The sequence below is a fragment of the Temnothorax americanus genome, unplaced genomic scaffold, assembly GCF_048541705.1.
Source record: "Temnothorax americanus isolate GAGA-0224 unplaced genomic scaffold, ASM4854170v1 Scaffold101, whole genome shotgun sequence".
NCBI classification, from domain to species: domain Eukaryota; kingdom Metazoa; phylum Arthropoda; class Insecta; order Hymenoptera; family Formicidae; genus Temnothorax; species Temnothorax americanus.
In genome coordinates, this window is record NW_027509233.1 from 139,067 (window position 1) to 165,759 (window position 26,693).

The window sequence follows — 26,693 nt, forward strand, 5'->3', positions numbered from 1 at the left end:
GAGAAAGTTTGATGAAAAGCACAAGCTTGATTCCAAAGTCGGTATAGCTCGAGATCTACGACTACCACATTCTGAACATTTGACAAAATTCGAACAATAAAATTCAGTAAAATAAACTACAAAAAAGCGTGATATCCGCACAAAATTACCTTTTTTAAAAAAAGGTAAAAAAAGGCGCCAAGTACACGTATAGTAATGTATATATTGTTACCTAAAAAAAAAAGAAAGTGGTAGTATTATACCTTGAAAAAACCTAAGTAACAAGTGGTAGATCTTTATATCTCGAAAAATCTCGAAAAAAATCTAAGCAGTAGTATCTTTATTTCCGAAAAATTATAACCCAAGTGATACACGTCACAAAATTATGTTACCTTATCAAAAAGAAGAGTCGCGCTTCAAGTGATCTATTACAATTACAAAAAAAGAAATGATATCTCTTTAAATTAGAGCGCCAATTACAGAGAGAATATGTATATTGCCTCAAAAAATAATTGTTGCACTACTTTGAAAAATCTTTACATTGTGTCAATTAGAAAAGAATGTATGATAACAATTTTATAAGATTAAAAAATTTTATTTAAATTTAACAAGGGAATACAAGATATTTAAATACAAAGTTTACATGTGTATTTTTTAATGGTCACAAAGAATTACAGAGGTAACAGTACAAAATAAAAATATTTTATTAAAATACATAAATTTTTCTTGTAAAAAAACTTGGCGCTGCTAGACCTCAAAATTTTAAATAAATAAGGACAACAATAAATAAAAATAATTCAGAGAAGAATGCGATGGGAGTAATATTAAATGATTATCAGCGTGGATGTGGGAGTGAGTGATATGAGTGTGCGTGACGACGTGGACGGCGGATAATGCGGCTTATAATTAAGTATAGAATAAGTTTATTTATTTATTTAAAATTTCGAGGTCTAGCAGCGCCAAGTTTTTGATGGATAATTGCTCGCCCAGATAGTAACTCATGGGCGGCGCACGCATCGATCGATCGCTCTAGGATTCACACTGACAGACAATCGATAGACAATCGATTGTCGCCGTGTCGTTGTACCTTTGTGAGGCGCACGCGCTCTCTATATTCTTTTGCCTCGTGCCGCGAGCACGCCTGTGCTACACCACAGTATATACAGTAGCGCAACTCTCGGTCGGCACCTTTGATGTTAGTGTTGGCCAAAATGGAGTGCGCATGCGCGAAATAAAGCAGTATTTTGTCTCACTTCTCTCTTCGTCATCTCTTTCTTTCCTACTCGTTAGCCCATATTGAGGTTAGTTTAACGCAGTTGGCGCGAGATACAACTATATCTGTTTCCAGCAAACACAGAATACACCTTTGATAGCAAATTGTCGCCAAAATGGCATTAAATTTGGAATTTGATGCCATCTTGGCGACAATTTGCTATCAAAGGTGTATTCTGTGTTTGCTGGGTTAGTTTCAATAAAAATTATGCAGAATTATTGTTAACGATGTACAATGTTAACAATGCGCGCAAAAAAAATGAAAGAAATTAAAAAAAAATTGAAAAATATTACATAAATAATAGATGAATTGTTAATGATGCAAAATAATGAAATATAGATACTAATATATGAAATATTATACTAATAATAATAGTATATATATGTTATGTATAAATATATATTATATAAAATAAGTCAGGAATAAATGTAAAATAAGTATATAACACATAATATATATAGATTAATTTTCTCACATAAAAGTATACACACATAGTATACACACAAAGAAAAATTATGTAAACATTTTAAATTAATATATAACACTTTTTAAATGTATACATTTATTTATTTTTATAAAACATGTCACATTTTACAATATATTATATATTAAATATATATTATACATTTTTTTTGTAGTAATATAAACACAATTTTTTAATGATACGATAATATGTAGTTATAATATATACTAATAAAATTTTTACATTTTATATAAATACTTAAATAAATTTTTACAAATAATGGAATACATATTATTGAAAATTTTACTGATAATGCTAAGCTATTGCACAAAAAAAATTGCATGGCTTATTAATATTAAAAACTAAATATATAATTCGCGCATTGTAATACTAATAATAATACACAAACTTCTTCAGCTTCTTTTCACCAACCTCTCTCATCTATTCGTATCTCAGCTACTCGATCCACCTCGATACAAATCGAAAAGAGAGACAGACAAAAAGCAAAAATAATATAATATAATAATAGTAATAATGAATATAAATATAAGAATATATAATTACATAAATACTTATAAAAACAAGGCTAGATACAGATATAAAAAGTGAAGATCAAAAAAGTTTTTTTTATAAATGTAGAATATTTATAAGTTTTCTATTTTTCCTCTTACTTTCTTTCTTCTTACATGATTTGTTATGTTCTGATAATGTATAATAAATACGCATACGCAAAAATAATTTGATAAGAAATATTTTAGGAAAATGCGGACACGGCGGTTAAAAAATTATATTTTGCACAAGCTGAAATAAGTAACTGCCAATATTTTTCTGAAAACAATTTTTTTCAAAATTTGTCACAAATATTTCTTCTAATTTATGTATTTATAAACAGAAATCATCGCTTGCTACATTTAAGTTCCCGAACATGTTTGTTTCATTGTTTTCATAAGCTCGAAATGAAGAATATAACGTTGTATCATCAAAAGTAGCCTTGCTTTTATTTACATAGTCTATACATGTATCACATGAATGTATTTCTAAACATTTTCTTGTTAGGTACCCACATACATATTTAAATGCATTTTCTTCTGGCAGATCCATTGTATAATAATCATGATTTGGGATGTCTAAAATTATACGCGTTGAAGATGGAACAGATTCAGATACGGTAGATGAAGTAGAATTTGGTGTCCCAATTAGACTTAACATATCATCTTCATCTGGAGCACAATTTTGCGTATCTGGATGTTTCAGAAATGTTATACTGAACAGTTTTTTGAAAGCGCGTGAAAATTGTATAGGTGTTGGATTTAAAGAATTACCACCTTGTTGTCTAATCGAACCAAAAAAATTTTCGAGACAATCTTGATTAATCCTACGTGTTTTCAAGTATGGAAAATTGTAACATTTTAATTTTTCCCAAAGTTTTATTATACTTTTAATCGTTATCTGCCAGCATTCAAAACATCTTACTTTTACATTAGTACCCTTTTTATCAATGACTTTAATACTTTTCAAAAAGCATATCATTTCTTCTAAAAACTGTTGTTGTATTTTGCTTCCGGTAAAAACTTTACCATATTTTTTAGGGCTACTTGCAGTAAAAGAATTCAAAATATCAAATAATTTATCGAAATGGTCTATTAAATCAATGGTTCCAACTGCTTCACTTGGAAGTAAACCGTGAGACATTTGTGTACACATGCCTGCAGCGCAACGATTGCTAAATACTTGGCAAGCAAGTTTCACTTTCATTCTTTGAAAACCATTGGGTTCAATATGGCATTTCGTTAATTTAGGTGCCAATTTTATCCATTGTTTACTATCTTTCATATAAAATTGAACAATGTGAGTCCATGATGCTATTTTATTATTAAACTGAAAATCATGCTTTAGGAGATTATTACGTGTTGCTTTTAATAAATGAGGAGTATCAAAAATGTAAAGTACTTCTTCCTCCTCAACTAAAAAGATTGAGTTTTTTGTCGAAATTCCTAGCTCGCGAGATAAATGGATAAAATTAGATCCCATATCTGTTATTAATGCATGTACTGTTGCACCACTCATTCTTAATTTAATTATTGTTTCAAATATTATACTTTTTAAATCATGATTCCGACATGTACTTTCGACAAAACAATAACATAAAGGAAGTTTCCAATTTCCTGCAATGCTACGTGCCATTATAACAAAAACGTTTTTTGCAGGTACAGATGATTTTTCCTTTCCATTATCCTCAAACCCAATAATTTCATCTCGCGATATATTATAAAATAAATAAGATTTTAAACTCATCTCATCCGCGCATAAAATACAATGTCTATCCATCGGAGGCAATGACTTTAATTTTAATGCTAAAGTATCAAAAATTTTATTATTTAAACCAGGTGCAATATTCCACGTTTGAGTCAATGATTGTAAACAACGTATTGAGGGTAATGGAATTGATTTCTTCAATTCTCTATAGTTTCGCGGACTTAAAAAATATAAACATAATGCGAATTTTTTAAATTCAGGATCGTACCTTCTACCACGACTACGTTTTACTTGCGCATCAATTTGTACCGACAACAATCTCGCAAACCTTACAGGTAATAACTTACTTCCTAATGTACGCAGAGTCTCAAACTGATCCGCATCCTCCGCATTTGCTGCTTTTTTTTGGAGTTAGGCACTTTACCTTTTCTTAACCGTCTAATCGTTTCTCGCAGACTTTTAACTTGCGCTTTCAACTTCTTATTCTTCAATCTCAGTTTCGTCTTTCGAGGAGAATTGTCGGAAGACATATTTGCTTGCTGGGTCTTCGTACATGTGCCAGATGTGCTCCTGCGCACACAAAATATTTACATTTCTTATAGATTGCAAAAACAGATGATAAATTAATACAGTAAAGCCCGTATCAGACTACGGATTGGGATTGAGATTGGATTGAAATTTTATCAGAGCAAAGTTTACTAAACTTGAGATCTGTTCTGATTGATTAAATTTTAATCCAATCTCAATCCCAATCCGTAGTCTGATACGGGCTAAAGAGATATATAGATTGAAGTAAAATAAATAAAACTTACGGTCCAGCAATTTCAGCATCATTATTCATTACACGTTCAGGTTCAGGTAATTGCAAGTTACTGCAAAAGGTATAATTAAAAGAATGTTATTTTTATTACAATATTCAAATATTTTCCAAACATTGAAAAAAAAATTATTATATATATTGTTTTTGGTAAGTGTTTATAAAAATAATTACTGGTATTTTATTATTACCTGTTATTTTCTTCTCTGCTTGTTGATGGAGTTGCAATCTGTACATCCAGATCCATCTCAAACGTTCCAACGTTGAAACATGTATTGCTACAAAAAAATCGAGTTAAATAAGCTATTACAATTTTGGTTTTAATATTTGTATATAAAATGTGTGGTAATTGTGACGATTATTAAACATGAAATTATATTTCACGTCGGACAAAATTCACTTGTAAAAATAACTTCAAATAATTAATCGAATATTTGAAGATAGAAATGATACGTAAAATCGATATTATTCAATGTTATTAGAAGATCAACGCGCGTAATCCATTTCCATATATCTAAACCGATCGATTTTAGTTTTCAAACTCAACACGTGCATATTTCGTACATCATATAAGAAAACTTTTCTAAGAAAAAAAGGCTATTGTCCTAGGTCCTTCTTTCCGTCCACCATAAAAAGAATTTATAGTGGAGGGGACAAGAGGCCACAAAAGCCCGCTAGGATTCTGTAAAATTTCAGTCTGCTTCAGTCTGCTAGTAGCAACCAAATGCAGAAGTTGTATATACTGGTGACGATCACGTGTTTGTTTAAGCCAAGCGTTTCGTTTCGAGAGCGTTCGCGATGATCTGCAAAATGAACGAATTGTGGCGATGCTTCCAACGAACGTTTCGTGTGGATTACGGGACAATAATTTCGATGCCGGAACAGACATGTAGACCATTTTATACACATCATTAAAATAATTGAAAAAATATAAAAGAATTCATACATCTTCTTTGAAGTTAACACTATGTTATAAAATATTATAAATTTAAAAATATAAAAAAGAGTTGTAGATATTTCTTATATTTTTTTATATTTTAAATTCTTCATTGATTTTTGAGTATTTCTGCATTTGATTGCTACCAGCAGACTGAAGCAGACTGAAATTTTACAGGATGCTTGCGAACCCTTGTAGCCTCTTATCCCCTTCACTATAAATTCTTTTTATATGATGGATGGAGAGAATTAAGGACCTAGGGGACAAGAGCCTTTTTTTCCTATATATATATATATATATATATATATATATTTTTTTTTTATTTGACGCACTTTGTTGTTTCTTCTTGTACAGTGTCCATTAACATGTGTTGTTCAATGTTCAAAGCCTCATCGTTGTCCATTATTGTGCTTCTGGAAAAAAGTTGATTTGAGTTATGTGTTAATTTAAATTTAATTTTTCTAATATTTTTATGATAAATGCAAAAATAGCTTACACATTATTGTTTTCATATTCCATTAATACTATTCCATCCGTTGATACTGCAGAAGCTGTAGTACTGCTGTAAAAGAATATATTTTTAATTATTTTATATTACTATCAAAAATATTCTGAAGTATCACAAAACTATAGATTTTCCAAATAAAAAGTAATTAAAACTAATATAAAATATAAAAACTTACTTATTATTAGTGAACTCTAAACATCTTTTTGGTACAGCATCTGGATGAAGGCGAGCTCGACTTTTGACCATTTTATATTTATCTTCCTCAAAATGTACATGGCACAATCGACAATTGCGGTGAGCATACTCGGGGCCTTTCGGTATTAAATCTGATCTTCTGCATGCTTGAACCCATGCCAACCACCTGTATATGTCAGAATAATTAATTAAATTACGCAAATAATAAAATAATAATGTAAACAATTATTAAAATAGTATTTGTACCTATCATGTTCTTTTGGAAAGAGGAAGAAATGTCGTTTTTCCACATTTATGGTGCTCATACATCCTGTCACTGCACACCAATGACTTTCTTTTTTAAAGTTTTTAATGGTTTTTTCCATTTTCTAGTTCCTTCTTGTAGCAAAAAATCTGAAACAAAGCTAAGATCAAAGTGCTCTCAAAGAAAAGAAAACCTGTATAAAATTTATACAGGTTAACTTTCCTTCCTATACTTCCAATACACAAATCACTTCACAATCACTTCACAAATCTCTTCACAATCACCTACTTTACAATCACACACTTCACACTATTTTTTTTTCCGACTTTTATCAAGTCAATCTATAGCTGTCTATAGCACTTTAACGCCTTAGCATTTAAATGTGCCTCTAAATCCGTTAGAAAAGGAAAGAGAGTAAGAAGAAAAGAGACAGAGGTAGTGCTTTATTTCGCGCATGCGCAATCCGTTTTGGCCAACACGAAATCAGAGGAGTTGCGCTACTGTATATACTGTGGCTACACTCTCATTCTCACTGTGTCTGTAAAGAGAGCCGTCGCCGACTATATCGCAATAAATCATTTTTCATTTCTTTATACGCAAACCGGCCTTGCTTTTTCAATGGTTATGGGCCCAGGGCGTTCAGAAGCGTAGAAGAAGAGATCGAGACCCTTGGAAAGCTAGGGGCTAGAAGATTATTGCGGACGAGAAGAAAATTCTGGAAGAACTATCTAGAATGGCGAGTATCACAGAGAGTAAGCGCGAAGCCGTGATCGAGAAGCTGTCCGACAGAAATTATCGGACATGGAAAACCGAGATGAAATGGTTCCTAAGAGGTAAAGGACTACTGGATTATGCACTCGGAAAAGTAGAGCTAGACGATCAGGCTACTCCAGCAGATAGAAAGGCACATAGAGCCAACGAGGATAAGGCGATGGCGGCCATAGGTCTGAGCCTCGAAATAGACCAGCAGATACACATAGAGGATTGCCGAAGCGCATCCGAGGCATGGCAAACACTCGAACAGATCCATGAACCTAAATCAAGAGTGATAATCATGCAGCTGAAAAAGGCATTCTATCACTTACAAATGAAAAGTGAGGAGAACATGTCTTCATACGTCGCGAGAGCGAAAATTGCAGCCACTAATCTCAGAGATGCGGGAGCTGAGGTAAAAGACGAAGATTTAGCATATGCATTATTAGCTGGACTCCCAGACAGCTATGAAAATCTGAACATGGCGCTAGCGAGCTTACCAGATGACAAATTTACATCGGCGGAAATTAAAAGAGTCCTGTTAGCAGAATACGATAGGCGACAATCCAGACTTGACGATAAAACAGAATTGCCGAAAGAAGCGTTAGCTACGAACAAGAAAGCCGAAGAAAAAAGGGTAATTCTTCAGTTTAGCTACAGCAGCACAAAAAACGATGAACTTAGGTTCATTCGACGCGTTTTTGCACGAAACGAAAGAATCTGGCAGAAAAAAGTGTCGCTCTGCCCCGCGACGCGAGATATTAATCGTTAAAGTTGACAGGAATCAGGTTATGATTCCTGTCATACCGACGACATGTAGCAACACTGAACGTGCCCTGCGGCCACATGCGCATGCTCAGTGGTCGCACGCGCATGTAAAACTGCGCCAATTTTAAATGAATCAATCGTGCAGAATAACCAAGCATCTCGATTCAAGCAGTTAGGTCTCACGCTGAGAGTTTCTTTAGTTTAATTATGCGTGGGAAGCATGCATGTGCTTTATAATTTCGCCGAAGGCCCCCCCTCGCACCCCCGTGTGTGTGTGTGTGTGTGTGTGTGTGTGCTTCCCCCGCATAATTAAATTAAAGAAACTCCAAGCGTGAGACCTAATTGCTTGAATCGAGATGCTTGGTTATTCTGCACGATTTATCTGTTTAATGATTTTTGTTAAAGCAGGGCACACACACACGTGTGTATGTCCTGCTTTATAGAAGTTGTGATTTTCGTTAAAAAAAGCGTCATTTAATCTATTGTACATAAGTTAGATGACGCGCTTTAAACATGCACTTAGTAAATATGTATAATAGCGGACCCAGCCCCAATGACCTTGACCTTGACATATGTTGTCAAGGTCACCCTCCTGAATGACCTTCGGAAGGTTTTAGCCGTCGCTCGTTACTCGTTAAAAAGTTATAAACAAAAAATGTTTGGAAAATATAGCAGCTATTTTGAGTATTGAAAAGTTCACGCATACACTTTCCACGCGAACATAGGTCCACCCCCACCCTCCCCCTGCTTTCGGGGGATGTGCGGTAGCCCGTTCTTTGTTTACGTGTATACTGTTTATGCATACACAATATATATGTCGAAATAGTTCACGCATACACTTTCCACGCGAACCTAGGTCCACCCCCACCCTCCCCCTGCTTTCGGGGGATGTGCGGTAGCCCGTTCCTTGTTTACGTGTATACTGTTTATGCATACACAATATATATGTCGAAATAGTTCACGCATACACTTTCCACGCAAACCTAGGTCCACCCCCACCCTCCCCCTGCTTTCGGGGGATGTGCGGTAGCGACATATATATTGTGTGTGCATAAACAGTATACACGTAAACAAGGAACGGGCTACCGCACATCCCCCGAAAGCAGGGGGAGGGTGGGGTTGGACCTAGGTTCGCGTGGAAAGTGTATGCGTGAACTATTTCGACATATATATTGTGTATGCATAAACAGTATACACGTAAACAAGGAACGGGCTACCGCACATCCCCCGAAAGCAGGGGGAGGGTAGGGGTGGATCTAGGTTCGCGTGGAAATAAGTGTATGCGTGAACTATTTTGACATATGTATTGTGTATGCATAAACAGTATACACGTAAACAAGGAACGGGCTACCGCACATCCCCCGAAAGCAGGGGGAGGTGGGGGTGGACCTAGTTTCGCGTGGAAGTGTATGCGTGAACTATTTCGACATATATATTAGTTATTTATGCCTTTCAATATTCAAAATAGCTGCTATATTTCACTTTGCATGCGCGTGCGACCACTGAGCATGCGCATGTGGCCGCAGGGCATGGTCGTTAGTCGCTGCATCTCGTCGGTATGACAGGAATCATAACCTGATTCCTGTCAACTTTAACGATTAATATCTTGCGTCGCGGGGCAGAGCGACATTTTTTTCTGCCAGATTCTTTCGTTTCGTGCAAAAACGCGTCGAATGAACCTAAGTTCATCGTTTTTTGTGCTGCTGTAGCTAAACTGAAGAATTACCAGAAATGCAGGTAACGAGAAACTAAAATCGTTTACTTGTTTTAATTGCAGGAAAGTTGGCCACCTTGCAAGAGATTGTCGATCGAGGAAGGATGGAAACTACAAAAAACCCGGCATGAAACAGAAGAAAGACTATGATGTGTTTCTCATGTCCTTAAACGTCGACATCGAAGATGTATGGATATTAGACAGCGGATGCACGCACCACGTGTGTAAGCGACGAGACTGGTTCACGAACTTTCGAGAAATGGATTCCGAGGTAATTAATACGGCAGCAGACCCGAGCAAACAGAGCGGGGCAACGCTACGAGCCAAAGGTATGGGTGATATTTTTCTAAAAACGTCCGTTGCCAACGTGGAGAAAGGTATAGTTCTACGAAACGTTTATTACGTTCCAAATGTTAGAAAGAATTTGATATCCGTATCGCAAATAGAGAGGAAAGGGAAAGAGCTATTAATAAGGGACGGAAAAGTAAAAATTAGAAATATCGATACTAAGCAAGTCGTGTGTGAAGCGTATAAGCAGAGTGACTTATATATATTAAAAGTCGAGATAGATCGGAATGTGCCGAAAGATATATTAAAGGAAGCTAATGCCGTAAAAATTGACGTTAACGATTTGTGGCATCGAAGATTTTGCCACGTTAATAATAATACATTAAAAAAGTTAACGGATCGCGTTGCTGGACTAGATGATGCCAAGATGGATAAATATACGTGTGAGGAATGCTGTATTGGAAAGGCTACAAAAGTCGCGTGCAAGAAATTGAAATCAAGACAATCAAGGGACGTATGCGAACTAATCCATTCGGATTTATGTGGCCCTATGCCCGTAAAATCAATAGGTGGAAGTAGATACTTCGTAACTTTCACGGACAATTTTTTACGAAACGCTACAGTAATGTGTATAAAGTCCAAGGAGGAGGTTAAAACTTGCGTACAAAACTACATCGCTAGAGTAGAGCGCGAGAGAGACAGAAAGATAAAAAGATTTTGAACAGATAATGGCCTAGAATATTGTAACAGGGAATTGTCGACATTTTTTAAATCCGCAGGTATCAAGCATGAAAGGTCAAATGTCGAGACGCCACAAATGAATGGAGTCGCTGAAAGGATCAATAGGACCCTGTTAGACCTGACGAGATCAATGCTTAAATCAACGTGCTTGCCACAAAGGTTCTGGGCTGAAGCGGTGACCACTGCAGCTTATATCAAGAACAGAGTATGCCATTCGACAATTAATGATCAAATCCCGTTCACAGTGTGGACCGAGAGAGTACCGAGCGTACGTCACCTAAAGAGGTTTATGGTTGCCTAGCCTACGCGAGACTACCCGATCAGGGACGTAAGAAGCTCGACGACAGAGCGGTCGAATGCATATTCGTTGGTTACGCTACCCAGACAAGGGGATACCGGTTGTGGTGCCCACAGAAACGGGATATTATTGTAACAAAGCACGTTAAATTCGCTGAAGACAAAACGGGATACGAGTGGATTTACAAAACGACATCGCAAGCATTCAAATACAACGAAGCCTGGTCCGAAAATGATCATGATTTGACTACGGAAGAGAAAGAGCCCGTGCTGGAATTAAAATCTTCAGGTGGCCGAAAGAAAAGTCCGGCGGAACTATCCAAAGATTCCGAAGAAGAAACGTGGAGCGTCCCCGACGAACAAGAGATAGTGGGGGTGCGAGATTCAGAGAAAACTCCAAGAGGTAGACCTAAGAAGAAAATTCGCAATCCATATGGGAGGAAAGGAAAGCCTAAGAATAAAGAAATTCAACGCATACTTAATGCCGAATACTCGACTGACACGAGTGATGTAGAAGCAAACCTAATAGAGATAAACGAGCCGCAGAATATTAATGAAGCATTAACCTCTCCACAAGCCAAACATTGGAAACGCGCCATTAAAGAAGAATTGAGCAGTTTGATGCAGAGAAGAACATGGGAGACTACCCAATTGCCAGAAGGAAAGAGATGCATCGGTAGCAGGTGGGTTTTCAAGTTGAAGACAGACGCTGACGGAAAAATCACGAGGTATAAAGCTAGACTAGTAGCGCGAGGCTTTGCCCAAGAAAAGGGAATCGATTACAGTGAGACATATTCACCCGTGGCAAACATCTCAGTAATCAGGCTATTACTAGCATTATCAGTCGAACTTCAGTGGCACACAAGACACATCGACGTCAAGAACGCATACTTGTACGGAAAACTACGAGAGGAAATTTATATGAGATTGCCGTCTTTTTACAACGTTGAGGAAGGAGAAGTAGTCAAGCTATTGCGTCCAATTTATGGACTGAAGCAATCGGGAAGGAATTGGAACGAGGAGTTAGACGAATTTTTCACTAAGATGGGATTCGAGAGACTGAAATCATCAAATTGCACTTACCGGAAGGGATCGCTAATAATCGTTGTATACGTAGACGATATCTTCATATTTGCAAAGAAATTGGATATAATTATAGAAGCGGTAGAAACTATTGCCAAAAGATACGAGATAAAGGATCTTGGCGAGATACATTATGCAGTAGGAGTAAAGCTAGATCGGCAGAAAACTAACACCGTGAAATTAACTCAAAGAGCCTACATCGAATCAACTTTAGAAAAATACAACATGCAAGAGTGCAAAGGAGCATCAACGCCATTGGACCCAGGGATGAAGATAAGCAAGAGAGATTGCCCAAAGACACATGAAGAAAAAGAGAAAATGTCGCATATACCATACAGAGAGTTAATAGGATCATTGATGTACCTGGCGCAGTGTACGAGACCGGATATTGCCTTCGCAACTTCGAAACTATCGCAGTATAATTCTAATCCTGGAAATGCTCACTGGCATCAAGCAAAACACATTTTACGATACTTGAGTAAAACCAGAGATCTCGGAATAGTCTACGAAGCTGGAGGTGAACGGAAGATCCGAGTATATTGCGACGCGGACTGGGCTGGAGACGTAGACGATAGACATTCCTATTCTGGAGTCGTGGTAATGATAGGAGGGAGCATCATTCATTGGCGGTCAACGAAACAAAATTGCCTGTCATCCTCCACAATGGAGGCAGAATACGTAGCGCTGTCGAGTGGGGTCAAGGAAATAATTTGGTTAAACATGTTTTTGTCTGAACTTAAACTTTGTAATTACTTCACAGGTTTCCAAATATTCTGTGACAATAGAGCAGCGATAGATTTCTCCAAAAGCAGGGTGGAGAAAAACCGAACAAAACACATCGACATCTCCTACCACATGGTGAGAGAAAAGGTCGAGGATGGACTATTGGAATTACTATACGTGCCATCCAGCGAGAATCCGGCGGATGTGATGATCAAGGGATTAAAACGGATCGCTCATAATCACTGCGTGAGAAAGATGGGTCTGGACTTCGCAAAGTGGAGGATTGATGGATAATTGCTCGCCCAGATAGTAACTCATGGGCGGCGCACGCATCGATCGATCGCTCTAGGATTCACATTGACAGACAATCGATAGACAATCGATTGTCGCCGTGTCGTTGTACCTTTGTGAGGCGCACAAGCTCTCTATATTTTTTTGCCTCATGCCGCGAGCACGCCTGTGCTACACTCTCATTCTCACTGTGTCTGTAAAGAGAGCCATCGCCGACTATATCGCAATAAATCATTTTTCATTTCTTTATACGCAAACCGGCCTTGCTTTTTCAGTTTTTTTACAAGAAAAATTTATGTATTTTAATAAAACATTTTTATTTTGTACTGTTACCTCTGTAATTCTTTGTGGCCATTAAAAAATACACATGTAAACTTTGTATTTAAATATCTTGTATTCACTTGTTAAATTTAAATAAAATTTTTTAATCTTATAAAATTGTTATCATACATTCTTTTCTAATTGACACAATGTAAAGATTTTTCAAAGTAGTGCAACAATTATTTTTTGAGGCAATATACATGTTCTCTCTGTAATTGGCGCTCTAATTTAAAGAGATATAATTTCTTTTTTGTAATTGTAATAGATCACTTGAAGCGCGACTCTTCTTTTTGAAAAGGTAACATAATTTTGTGACGTGTATCACTTGGGTTATAATTTTTCGAAAATAAAGATACTACTGCTTAGATTTTTTCAAGATTTTTCGAGATATAAAGATCTACCACTTGTTACTTAGGTTTTTTCGAGGTATAATACTACCACTTTCTTTTTTTTTTAGGTAACAACATATACACTACTATACGTGTACTTGGCGCCTTTTTTTACCTTTTTTTGAAAAAGGTAATTTTGTGCGGATATCACGCCTTTTTGTAGTATATTACGCAGTTTATAAACAGTATGTACAGGATAAAGCTATTTGGAGCTATAATACCACCACTTTGTTTTTTTCGAGATAACAACATAACAGGGTAACAACATAATACATATACACTACTATGCGTGTATTTGGCGCTCTTTTTTACCTTTTTTTTAAAAAGGTAATTTTGTACGGATATTACGCCTTTTTGTAGTGTTACGCATCTTAATCTTATAAACAATATATCTTATAATCTTATAAACAGTATATAATACAAGGTATGAAGCTAAAAGTGTTACGGACTATTATTTCTAAAGAAAACAACAATTTAATATTTTGCTTAGTTTTTTTTTTAAATAATAATCTGTAACCCTTTTAGTTGTACACCTTGTATATATTTTTCAATTTCAACATAAAACATAATAGCAATAAAACATGATTAATGTTAATAAGTCGTTAACTGTAAAATTCTTTATTTATTTTTATTTGCGTGTCTTACTGAATGTTGTTTGCAACTGTATATGTACCGATATCTTCAGGTATCAATATTTTTGATAATTATTTTTACGTCAGACATAATTTTAATTCATCCAATTTTTATTATGTCTAGACATAATCTTCGTCCAATTTTTATTATGTCTAGACATAATTTTAATTCAGCGATTTTTATTATGTTATGACATAATTTTAATTCTGCCGCTAGGGAAATTTTAAGTCAATTTTTATGAATCAAGCTTGAATTCAATGTTTAGGTGTCCCAGGTTGCCGATGACGAGGTCCACATAGCGCGCTCTATAGTTTTCGGTGTCCAGGTGTATTAATACCTTGAATTCGATGGCCACGTGTTCCAAGTTGCCGATGACGAGGTCCACATAGTGCGCTTCGTAGTTTTCGGTGTCTACATGTATTAATACCTCGAATTCGATATCTACGTGTCCTACATTGGGTGCGTTTAGCCAATACTTCGCTAGCCTAGCAATCGTGAGCAGTCGCTCGTTTTCGCTCGTTTCCTCTCTTTTGACCTAATGGATTGAAAGGAGAGAAAACGAGCAAAAACGAGCGACTGCTCACGATTGCTAGGCTAGCGGAGTATCGGCTGAACTCACCCATTCAGATTTAAAGTTATTAATACACCTAGACACCAAAAACTATGAAGCGCACTATGTGGACTTCGTCATCGGCAACCTGGAACACGTAGACATCGAATTCAAGGTATTATTACACCTAAACACCGAAAACAACGGAGCGCGCTATCTGGACCTCGTCATCAGCAACCTGGGACACCTAGACATCAATTTCAAGGCATTAATACACGTGGACACCAAAAACTATGAAGCGTACTATCTGGACCTCGTCATCGGCAACCTGGGATACCTAGACATCGAATTCAAGCTTGATTCATAAGAATTGACTTAAAAATTCCCTAGCGGCACTTTCTGCCAAGCGTAGAGAACCTTCTTTTCCGGCAGCGGTAGTAATAATAATGTAAGGATACGAAATCTCTCCAGATAAACATAAAGCACAATTGACTCAATATATATATTATATATATAGGGGAGAGTGGGCACCCTTGAACCACGTTTTTTCAAATGACATTAAAAATGGTTTTTAATAACTTCATTAGAATATAAATGGTACTATTCGATGTTTAATATAATAAACTTTGTTTGTAAATGATTTAAGAAGTAAATTGTCAGAAATATTTTGCAAAAACAATGATATTTCGAAATGCTGCGTTTGTCACAGTGGACCCCACGCGTGGGGTCGATTGAGCTACAGCGTAGGGTACACTGTGACATGTAATGTGAAAGTCGCGGCATGTTTTTCAACGTAGTTTATTATTAACTACTCTCTCTACAAAAAAGAAAAATCAAGTGCTAGAGAACCAATTTATCAATAATCATGTCATATTTGTTTCATCAGATGACCTAAGAAATTGAAAACTGAAAACAAAGTCCTATAACCTTACTTTTTATCGTAACCTAGCAGAGATAAACAAATATTGCCTCACAGCGACTCGATTACATGTGATCTGTAAGTAAAGGGCAAAAAAAAGAGAAAATAAAAGTGTGGATATGATTACTATATCGATGAAAATTATTTCATTTTAAAGGAAAATTTAGGCACTAACATTTACTATTCCGCGATCGAAACACACTATACGGAAACTCGCGCTGTCACGTACCTAGGTTAGGTAGTTCTGTAAGCGTGGCACAGAGGACCCCATCAACCTGCGTCACATTGGATCCCACTAAACATCGATATTATTTATCGTAAATATTTCAGATACAGGACAATTAAACGTTTTTGTGCGCACGTTGGTATTGAACCTAGATTCCGACGAACGTCTTATGAATTTTTTTCTAACTGTAGAATCTCTAGAAATCCATACATATCAAAAAGTCATGACAAGTAAAAATTTACTTTGCAAGGCTCCAATTACTTATCTGTCTTTAACTAAAGTATACATGTTTATTTCGGCATAATTTTTTTATGGAAGTTATATATTTTGAAAACAAAAGTTTTTATACCCACTGTTAACTTACGATAATTTACCCGTTTACGCGGAGTAAATTATCGTAAGTTACTACAAAATCCCGTTTACGCGAAGGAAAATCCCGTTTACGCGAAGGAATTATCGTAAGTTACTACAGAAATAACGCTCGCGTAAACGTAGTATGTGACTATTTTGCAGAACGTTAATACAGAAAACTCGCACTGTCACATTGGACCCCGTGGCTCAAGGGAGCCCACTCTCCACTACCTAATTTACCTAAATAGAAATCTTTCTCCTGACCGATAAGTCTATTGACCTAATTTCGAAATACGCGCGCGATATCGAAACAGGCGATACCTGCGCCGCCAGCGTCGAAAAAGTGAAAGTGACGTTTCTGATTATAATCCGGGAGTCAGGGCTATTAAAAAATGAGAATATTGAAGTTCACGGTGCAAAACTGGAATTTTTTTTAATCGATTCTTATGATATTCCGTAACAAGCGTGTAAAGTCTCTAGAATCAACTCGGCCCGTTTCGCCTTTTTTTATTGCAAAATATATTTAAAAACGCGTTTCTGTATAGTTTTCTTTAAATAACTCCTTTTGTGTTGGTCAAACGACAAAACTTGAAGAAAGGAAAATTGTTCGGAAGAAAATTCCTATCGGGATGTGTATAAGATTTGTAACATTTCTCATGAATGCTGTCGTTTTCCGAAACACGTGTGAATAATCTGTCGCCTCTACCTTTGCTGGCTTCCTTAAATGTTTCACGACGTGCAGCACTAATCGCGATAACTTTCTCGCTCGATAAATTCTCATTGCAGACGACGCAGTTTTCTTCAAGATCCATTTTTATTTATTTGTCAAGATTCGAGACACGGTAAATTTGCGCGCCAAGTATATTCTTTAAACGTAGAATTATAATGCAAAACGATGGCCACAATCAATGGAAATTTCTCTGAGATTGTTAAAAATGACAATGTTACACTGCACGAGCGTTCAGGGTCTGCTTCTACATGGAAATAAGGGACAAACAATATACTATCGCACCGACATCAAAGAAAAGACGTGTTCGCGCTTGTTCGCTCGTCTTCGCTCCGTTGATAAGTACGCGGATAAAGCGATACGAATCTTTCAAAGATTCAAGAAGTTCACCATGCGTTATTCTGTTTTATTTGCAACTAGAAAAACAAATTAAATTATTTTAAGCAAAAAAAGACTCGGAAAAATTCACGTAAAATAAAGTAAAATAAGTGTGTAGAAAACCTATTTTCTCTTTGTATTGACAATATACAATATACAATACAGTATAAAATATTACAAAAATAATTTGTTATTAATTAATACGTATTTTTCCAAATATATTTTGTTTATCTCCGTTAATACTGAGAATATGATATTTATAATGTGATAATCATAAAATTCGGAAAATTTCAAGCGAATTTAAAAAAAAATCGTTTGGATACGTGCTTTTGTTGCAGAGAAAAGTAATTGTTAAGCAAGCTTGGCGGACGCAGCGGCGGCTCGCGCGCCTGCGCGCCACGCAGTCGACCCGCCGCTGCGTCCGCTCCGGCGCTCTCGCTCTAAAACCGCTGTATTCGACATTTTTTTTCGCCGAACCTGGCAATCAAATTACAGCAAAAAAATTCCACCGTTAAAGCACTCACTCCAGTACCTTCACACCAAATTTCAAGTAAAAATATGAAATAATTTAGCTGTAATCATTAATTATGTAAAAGTCAATTATCTCGGCTTCTATTGGTCGTATCGGGACGTTTTTTTTTTAAATTCATAATTTTTTAAGCGCAAACCAATGGTGCTATTTGCATTACTGTACGCCAATAAATAACGCCGATATTTAATATGCAAAATTTAAATTGTTTAAAATAATAGTCAAATTATAGAAAAAAAAATGTTTTTATTTTAAATTCATAAAGTAGACATCGTTACCTTTCATTTCCGATAAAGTGCATCAAAATAAGTTCACCCGTTCAGACGTGAGAGCCAAGCGTCCGATTTGCATAAATAATTTGTTAATTGGCAGCCATATAAAAATTGGAGGCGAGCCTTGTGCACACTTGTTCAGCATACTGAAAGGTATCATTGAGTGAATGTCCGCTTAAATATGATAATTTTTAACCCAGTTTTCGGGAACCTGTAAAAATGGCCCTTTTTCGCGTATTTTTTGCAATTTTGCAATTAAAATAATTTCTTAAATTTTTTTAAGGCTTATTCTTATAGAAAATTTTCTTCTGAACAATTTTTCTCTCTTCAAGTTTTGTCGTTTGACCAACACAGAAAGAGTTATTTAAAGAAAACTATACAGAAACGCGTTTTTAAATATATTTTGCAATAAAAAAAGGCGAAGCGGGCCGAGTTGATTCTAGAGACTTTACACGCTTGTTACGGGATATCATAAGAATCGATTAAAAAAAATTCCAGCTTTGCGCCGTGAACTTCAATATCTAATCCCCTGACTCCCGGATTATTATTATGACGTCATCATATATAAGACGTCGGCGTTAGAAGTATACGTATTCGTATCTTAAAAATAAATTTTCACATTTGGACTTTGCGTCGCAATATCTCCGCTCGTAGGGCACGTAGCGGAATATTATGAGAGAAACCCCCCACCCCCCTAATTGGACCCTAAGCTATCGATCAAGCCTACTTAGAACTTGATCCGTTCACTCGTTATCGAGATCTCAACATCTCGAGTACTCGCAACCCGTCGCGTCGCGTAAAAGAGTCACGGTCGGTCTCGCTCCGCGTGTACTTGGCGCGAGACACTACCGTGTCTCTTGATTAATTATGCAAAGTTTGCAAGAAATTTATTTACTTTGTATGGAGACTTCCTTGGAGGTGAATCAATCCTGCGAGGTGGATTAGGAACATGAAATAAAGTAGGAACCGCATTTGGCTTCATGTTTTGGTAAATTTGAAGAATAGTGGCCTCCTCACCGATATCGTTCAACTTGGGCTTAATCGACGCGTTTTTGCACGAAACGACCGAATCTGGCAAAAAAACTGTCGCTCTGCTCCGCGAAGCGAGATATTAACGGTTAAAGTTGACAGGAATCAGGAATCATGATTCCTGTCATACCGACGAGATATAGTGTCTACGACCACAGTATATACAGGGTGCGTTCGGGAAGACGCTATTAGTGTTATTTGCTTATTTTATCCTTGTTTTACACCTGATGAGCGATAAAGATAGAATGATGCAATAGCGCTAATAGCGCGCTTTCCGAACGCAGCCACAGTAGCGCAACTCTCCCGATTTCAGCGTGTACGAAATTCAACTGCACATGCGCGAGCTAAGTAGATAACCAATCACAGAACTGATCTTCTGTCGCACTTCCTCTCTCTATTTCTTCTATAGCGCTTTCTCTCTTACCTATATAGCGGTTAAAATTGGCGGTAACAGACATCTTACAGAAGTGAAGTGTGCGAGAAATCGGAGTTAGACGTGAAAAATAGAGAAAGTGAGCAGGAGTACAGGAGTATTCAGTGTTTAGTGTTAAGTGTTCAGTGTTCAGTGTTCAATTACATAAAGAGTGAAAGAAATAAAACTTAAAATTGACAGTTAACCAAGAAAAATTATATTTAGAGTCTTAAAGAGAATAGTTAATCTGTATATAAATAATATTGTACAGATTTTCTATTCTCTTCCAAAAAGCACTTTTGATCTTAGCTTTGTTGCAGGTGCTGCTTCTTAGAAGACAGGAAAAATATCGAAAAAGATGAATTGTAAATCAAGTTTATGGTGTGTTGCGAAGGAGTGCAACAATAATAGTACGGAGAAAAGACACTTTTTTTTATTTCCTAAGGAACATGATAGGTACAATTTGGTTAAAATTATCATTTTTTAAAGCATGTATATAATTTTATATATATATATTGAATCTACACACACATAATTCAATATTTTCATATTTCCCTAAAATCTATCTATATATATGTAATATATTTTTAATGTTAATAACAAATTGGCATAACATTTTTAGATGGTTGCAATGGATACATGCATCCGGAAGACTCGACTTGCAAGTGATGGGCCCAGAATATGGTCATCGCAACTATCGACTATGCCACTTGCATTTTGAAGAAAAGTGGTACAAAATAGGCCAAAAAAGAGCTTCTCTTCATCCTGATGCTGTACCTACAATATTTTTTGGAAGAGAGTAAGTAATAAACTTTTTATACTGCACATTATTGTTTATTCTAAATAATATTTAAATTTTTTAATAATGAACAATATTTTATAATACAAAATGATACTATATATTTGATAAGATAAAAAACATTTGATAATATAAAATAATAATATACATTTAATAATATAAACAATATTTGATAATGTATGAAATATAATAATACTATCCATAATATAACTTTTACAGCAATACACTTGTGATAACAGCATCAGAAGAACATACACAAGAAAGAAATGATAAGGAAGATGAAGCAGTGATTGAAGTTGTTGAACAACAAGAAGAAACAAACAGGTTCTTCAATCTCTATATATCTAAATAACTTATCTAAATCTCTATCTATCTAAATAACATATTTCTATAATAACAAAAATAGATTTTGCTGTTAAAATATTTTTTTTTTTGCAAAATATATTATATTTTATTTTTCTATCAATGTAGGGTATGAAAAATGTATGTGATATGTTTCAGTAGTATCCAGACGTCAAACGCAACGCTAGCCATGGATAGAAATGCTAAAATTGCTAAACCGTAAGTTTTTACTTCATTCAACGTATGTAGTGTGTGCATTTTAATTATATTGTATTATTTGTAAAGATATACAGTTTATAATAGTTATTATTTTAATTTATAAATACACATGCACGCATTGAAATATATTTCAACTTATATTTATCAGTTTTATATTTTATATTATTTTGTCGTTTTTCTCTTAATTTTTTAAAACTATAAAAATAAATGTAAAAAATAATTATTTACATGATTACATAATATATTCAGTATCTAATTACATTTATTTAGAAGTTTTCAAAATTCTCATGTTATTTGTACTTTATTTTTTTCCTGTACAAGATTGTAAAATTATTAAAAAATTGTTACTTAATTTTTCTCAATAAATTTATATTTTTTCTAGTTTTATAATTTTATTTTATTTTTTTCAATACATGCAATATATATTTCTGTAATGTTATAATATTTCTCTATTGTTTAGAAGCACATCCAGCAGCATGTGTTCAGCAGCTGTAAAAGAAACTTCGCGGCAGAAGAAATGGAGAGAACAACGTTTAAAATTAAAAGCAGAAAATAAAATGCTGCGTGAAAGGCTTAGACGGCTTCGAAAGAAAGTTGAGAACCTGGGAAAAAGCAAGACAAAGTCTCAGGAAGAATCTAAGGAACACGAAATTCTTCGTCAATTAGGCTGTAAGTTACTACCGACTAATTTTGCACAATTATTATCTGCACAAATTGACGCGAAAATTAAAAGCAAACATGGGAGAAGATATAGTCCTGAATTTAAACGGTTTGCTTTAAGCTTTTTTTTTTAAGTCCGCGAAATTATCGAGAACTTAGGAAACAGTTTGCATTACCTTCCATTCGTGGTCTACATTCATTCACGCACACATGGCAAATTAAACCCGGCATAAACAACAAAATTTTTGACGCTTTATCTGTAAAATTAAATTCATTACCGCCTTTAGAACGTCATTGTATATTGTGCATCGATGAAATGAGTTTAAAAGCTCATTTATTTTATAATCTTTCACAAAATGAAATAGTTTGATTTGAAAATACAGGCAACGAGAGATCAGCGAAACCTGCAAAAAATGCTTTTGTTGTTATGGCACGCAGCATTGCAGGTGATTGGAAACTTCCAGTTTGCTTTTGTTTTGTTGAAACAACATGTAGAGCAGATATATTAAAACCTATTATATTTGACATTATACGTAAATTACATAATTGTGGTGCTACCGTGCATGCTTTAATTTCGGATATGGGGTCTAATTTCATGCAGCTGTCTCGTGAATTGGGCATTTCAATAAACAATTCAGTTTTTTTAGTTGACGATTTAGAAATATTGTACATATTTGATACTCCCCATTTAATGAAAAGAACACGCGATAATTTATACAAACATCGTATAGAATTTGGAATGGACAAAGTTGCTTTATGGACTCATATTGTCGATTTTTATAACATAGATAGTAAGCAATGGATTAAAACCGCTCCGAAACTATCTAAAAATCATATTGAACCTACCAGTTTTCAAAAAATGAAAGTCAAATATGCCGTTCAAATTTTAGTAATCGCGTAGCTGCAGGCATGTGTACTCAGATGTCCTCTGGCTTTCTTTTAAGTGAGGCAGTAGGAACAATAGATTTCATCGATCATTTTGACAAATTATTTGATATTTTAAATTCCTCTGCAATAAATAACCCTAAAGAATATGGAAAAGTATTTACAGGAAGCGAAAAACAAATTAATTTCTTAGAACAAATGATAAATTTTATGAAAAATATAAAAGTAATTAATGAAAAAGGTTCACGAGTTAGAGTTAATTGTTTTGAATGTTGGCAAATAACAATTAGAAGTATAATGCTACTTTGGAATAAATTAAAATGTTATGATTTTCCATATCTTCGCACACGAAGAATAAATCAAGACTGTATTGAAAATTTTTTTGGTTCCATTAGACAACAAGGCGGTAATTGCTTAAATCCGACACCAATACAGTTTACTCGAGCTTTTAAAAAATTATTCAGTATGAAACTTTTACAACATACAGATACGCAAAATTGTGCTGTAGATACAGATGAAATGTTAAATTTAATTGGAGAATCATGTTCGAGTCCTTCATCATCTTCTGCGTTCATTCCATCTTCGGCGACGCGTCCAATTTTAGACATCCCCATATTACAATATGGATCTGCCAGAAGAAAATGCGTTTAGATATGTATGCGGGTATTTAATTAAGAAATGTCTACAAATACATACATGTGAAGCGTGTACAACTTATCTTAATGAAAACAAGACTGTCATAGATGATACTAGTTTATATTGTTCTTTTCGAGCTTTTACTACCACAGAAAAAAATCAATTTGGAAATTTGAACGTAGCAAGTCATAATTTTTGTTTTTATATACATGAATTAGAAAAAATATTTGTCACTACTTTTGAAAGTAATTGTTTCCAAAAAAATATAGGTAAATATTTATTAGAACTTGCACAAGCCGTACCTTTTGAAGCACCATGTCCAAATTTTCCAACAGTTTATTTAATAAAACTATTTATGCGCATGTGTGTGTGTGTGTGTGTGTGTGTGTGTGTGTGTGTGTGTGTGTGTGTGTGTGTGTGTGTGTGTGTGTGTGTGTGTGTGTGTGTGTGTGTGTGTGTGTGTGTGTGTGTGTGTGTGTGTGTGTGTGTGTGTGTGTGTGTGTGTGTGTGTGTGTGTGTGTGTGTGTGTGTGTGTGTGTGTGTGTGTGTGTGTGTGTGTGTGTGCGTATTTACTATACTTTGTCTCAACATAATAAAGCATCCAAAAATGTTGATAAAAAAGTCACTAAAAAAAATAGAAAACTTCTTAATATTTTACATTTATAATTCTTTTCTTTTCTGACTTATTCTTTACTTGTTTGTTTGCATGCAGTCTTATTTTCACTATAATAATATGCGTATTATTATGAAATTCGGCTAATTAGTAGTCAAATGATGGATTATCTTTTATAACTTATTATTATTTCCCGTTTGCTCTTTAGGTTTGCGATTTATATATTCTATGAAATCATACAGGGTTAATTATTATAAAAAAGTTTTCTTCTCTCTCGCTTTCTCTTTGGCTCGTACCGAGGTGGATCGAGTAACTGAGGTACAGACAAATGATTGAGAGTTAGGAGAGAAGAAATAAAGATATATTCCAATATATATTTATATGCATGTATGTCCATACAGTATAATGTACTTTTTCCCAAGTTTATGTTTTGTGTGTGTGTCATATATCTACATGCATATGTTTCTTGTTTTGTCTTTTAGGCTTAAGGTTTATATTGAAATTAACTGTCATATATCATTTTTTATAACTATATGTATTTTGTATGTGTGTGTGTGTGTGCGTGCGTCATATATATCTACATGCACGGGTTTATTGTTTCGTCTCTTAGGCTTAAGGTTTCTTGAAATTAACTTATAACATTTTTTGTAACTGTGTACTTTGTATGTGTATGTGTGTGTCATTTATATAGCTATATGCATGGATTTATTGTTTCATCTTTTAGATTTAATGTTTCTTGAAATTAACTGTCATGTAAAACTTTTTATATATAACTATGTACTTTGTGCGCGTCTCATACATCCATATGCATGTGTTTATTGTTTCGTCTTTTAGGTTTAAAGTTTCTTAAAGTTGATTGTTACATACAATTTGTTATATGCACAATATGTATAGTTTTTAACTATAGTTTTTTTGTAATATATTCGTATAATTGTGTTAATAAGATATAAAATAAGATATTTATCTTTATTTTTTTAAATCTTGCTATCTATTATTTTTGTTTATAACGTAAATAGGTGTCTGTGCTTCTCGCGCAAGGAGTCATAATTGCCGCATAAATAAATAGAAAACTACAAAGAAGACGGAGCATTTCCCCATTGCATAAATGTGCATCTTTTACATACTTAAATTAAGTATCATGGCAAGTATATTGGCAGGTTAAAGAAGAGAGATTTTATTTTTCTTTTGCACCTTCTTTTGCTTTATATCAAAATTTGGATCAAATAGCAATATAGACAAATGATTCAACTGTGGAGAATATATATATACCTATATTAAACAAATTGCCCATAGTATGACAATAACAGATTGGCAGCAGATATTACAACAGATCCAGTATCATCTGTATCCGCATTAAACTCGTGTTTTGCTGACAGATTTTGCCGATATAATCTGATAACAAATTATCTGCAGAAACCAAAAAGAATCTGTCATTTAGTAAATATTTAAATGAAATACAATTATTTAAATGATTACGAAAAGGCTGCTCAGTTTCTGCAGTCAAATCTGTCATCATGTTCTGCAGATTCCTGTTATATATTATTCCTGTCGACACTCTCTTAAGGGTCTGTTTTCTATAACTGAACGAAATGGCTGCACTAGTTGAGCAATAGAAAATAAGTCTTAAATTTATAGCAGATATTTTCTAAATCTATTCTTGACAAATTTAACTATCCGAACATATATATATTATATTATACGTGTATGTATGCGTGATGATGTGTTTGTAATGCATATTTCTAATGTTTTTAAATAAATTCTCTTTCCGACATAAGATATTTTTATTATTGCGTACAAATAATGTACTTTGATTTCCATTTATTAATTTCGGTTAATGTATTTGTATTTTTTTAATAGAAAAATTTAAGATATTGAGATTTAAGTAGTATATATATTATTTCAATAAATAGTATTATGTAGTATAAGTAATATAAATAGTATATATTATTTCAATAAATGAATGTATATATATTTATAGACTAAATAAAAAAATATTTACACATACGTTTTTTAATTATAATAACATTATTATTATAAATATTTACTCTACATGTTATTTGCTTCATTATTTAGATTCTCTCAACATTTTATCTCATTTGTGTATTTTTTTTATCGCAAAAATGTACATTATATATATATATTATATACATTATATTATATATATATATATATATATATATATATATATATATATATATATATATAAGTGCATATATTAGTTTTTATATTAATCGATGTTCATATAATTTTATGTTTTTTTAAATTATTTTCTGACATATTTTTTATTGTCTATAAAGTATACTATATGTGATTAGCTAATTGTTTACATTATTTTCATTTTGGGACGAGGTGAAAATTACAAAAGTGAGCAAATTCACTAGAGAATCTACAATTTCATTTGTCGAAATTTAGTAAATCTGTTCACTTTTGTAATTTTCACCTCGTCCCCCAAGATACAGAATCGACCCCCAGT

General features: G+C 34.3%; 3 protein-coding genes across 6 annotated transcripts; 2 read left to right on the top strand and 1 right to left on the bottom strand.

The window, feature by feature from the left end:
* Positions 1 to 4,319: 4,319 nt before the first annotated feature.
* LOC143902216 (uncharacterized) lies at positions 4,320 to 7,319 on the bottom strand. Of its 2 annotated transcripts, none has more exons than XM_077414939.1 (7): positions 6,675 to 7,319; positions 6,409 to 6,594; positions 6,222 to 6,287; positions 6,058 to 6,135; positions 4,980 to 5,066; positions 4,784 to 4,843; positions 4,320 to 4,541 (listed from the first exon to the last, which is right to left on the bottom strand). In XM_077414939.1, exons 1-7 carry the CDS (start codon positions 6,791 to 6,793, stop codon positions 4,322 to 4,324), a joined length of 816 nt encoding a protein of 271 aa, XP_077271065.1. In that variant the 5' UTR covers positions 6,794 to 7,319; the 3' UTR covers positions 4,320 to 4,321. The 2 variants fall into 2 exon arrangements, with proteins under 2 accessions (XP_077271065.1, XP_077271056.1); XM_077414930.1 differs by having other exon boundaries at positions 6,058 to 6,138; positions 6,675 to 7,317.
* Positions 7,320 to 7,680: 361 nt separating this feature from the next.
* LOC143902223 (uncharacterized) lies at positions 7,681 to 11,237 on the top strand. Its single transcript, XM_077414954.1, has 3 exons — positions 7,681 to 7,840; positions 9,971 to 10,236; positions 10,975 to 11,237. The coding sequence occupies exons 1-3, from the start codon at positions 7,827 to 7,829 to the stop codon at positions 11,235 to 11,237; spliced, it is 543 nt and encodes a 180-aa protein (XP_077271080.1). The 5' UTR covers positions 7,681 to 7,826.
* Positions 11,238 to 19,792: 8,555 nt separating this feature from the next.
* LOC143902338 (uncharacterized) lies at positions 19,793 to 26,150 on the top strand. Of its 3 annotated transcripts, none has more exons than XM_077415146.1 (6): positions 19,793 to 20,522; positions 20,689 to 20,865; positions 21,085 to 21,189; positions 21,367 to 21,426; positions 21,887 to 22,095; positions 25,237 to 26,150. In XM_077415146.1, the coding sequence occupies exons 1-6, from the start codon at positions 20,425 to 20,427 to the stop codon at positions 25,284 to 25,286; spliced, it is 699 nt and encodes a 232-aa protein (XP_077271272.1). In that variant the 5' UTR covers positions 19,793 to 20,424; the 3' UTR covers positions 25,287 to 26,150. The 3 variants fall into 3 exon arrangements, with proteins under 3 accessions (XP_077271272.1, XP_077271286.1, XP_077271281.1); XM_077415160.1 differs by lacking the exon at positions 25,237 to 26,150 and adding an exon at positions 22,688 to 24,954 and having other exon boundaries at positions 19,795 to 20,522; XM_077415155.1 differs by having other exon boundaries at positions 19,796 to 20,522; positions 21,370 to 21,426.
* Positions 26,151 to 26,693: the final 543 nt, after the last annotated feature.

Coding starts and splice junctions, on each gene's coding strand:
- LOC143902216 (XM_077414930.1), bottom strand. CDS start 6,793: ATGGAAAAAACCATTAAAAACTTTAAAAAAGAAAGTCATTGGTGTGCA. Junction 6,288..6,408: donor TTAGAGTTCACTAATAATAA/GTAAGTTTTTAT, acceptor ATTCTTTTACAG/CAGTACTACAGCTTCTGCAG. Junction 6,139..6,221: donor GAATATGAAAACAATAATGT/GTAAGCTATTTT, acceptor ACTTTTTTCCAG/AAGCACAATAATGGACAACG.
- LOC143902223 (XM_077414954.1), top strand. Junction 10,237..10,974: donor GGCAACGCTACGAGCCAAAG/GTATGGGTGATA, acceptor TTAAATCCGCAG/GTATCAAGCATGAAAGGTCA.
- LOC143902338 (XM_077415146.1), top strand. CDS start 20,425: ATGAATTGTAAATCAAGTTTATGGTGTGTTGCGAAGGAGTGCAACAAT. Junction 20,866..21,084: donor ACAATATTTTTTGGAAGAGA/GTAAGTAATAAA, acceptor TAACTTTTACAG/CAATACACTTGTGATAACAG. Junction 21,190..21,366: donor CAACAAGAAGAAACAAACAG/GTTCTTCAATCT, acceptor GATATGTTTCAG/TAGTATCCAGACGTCAAACG.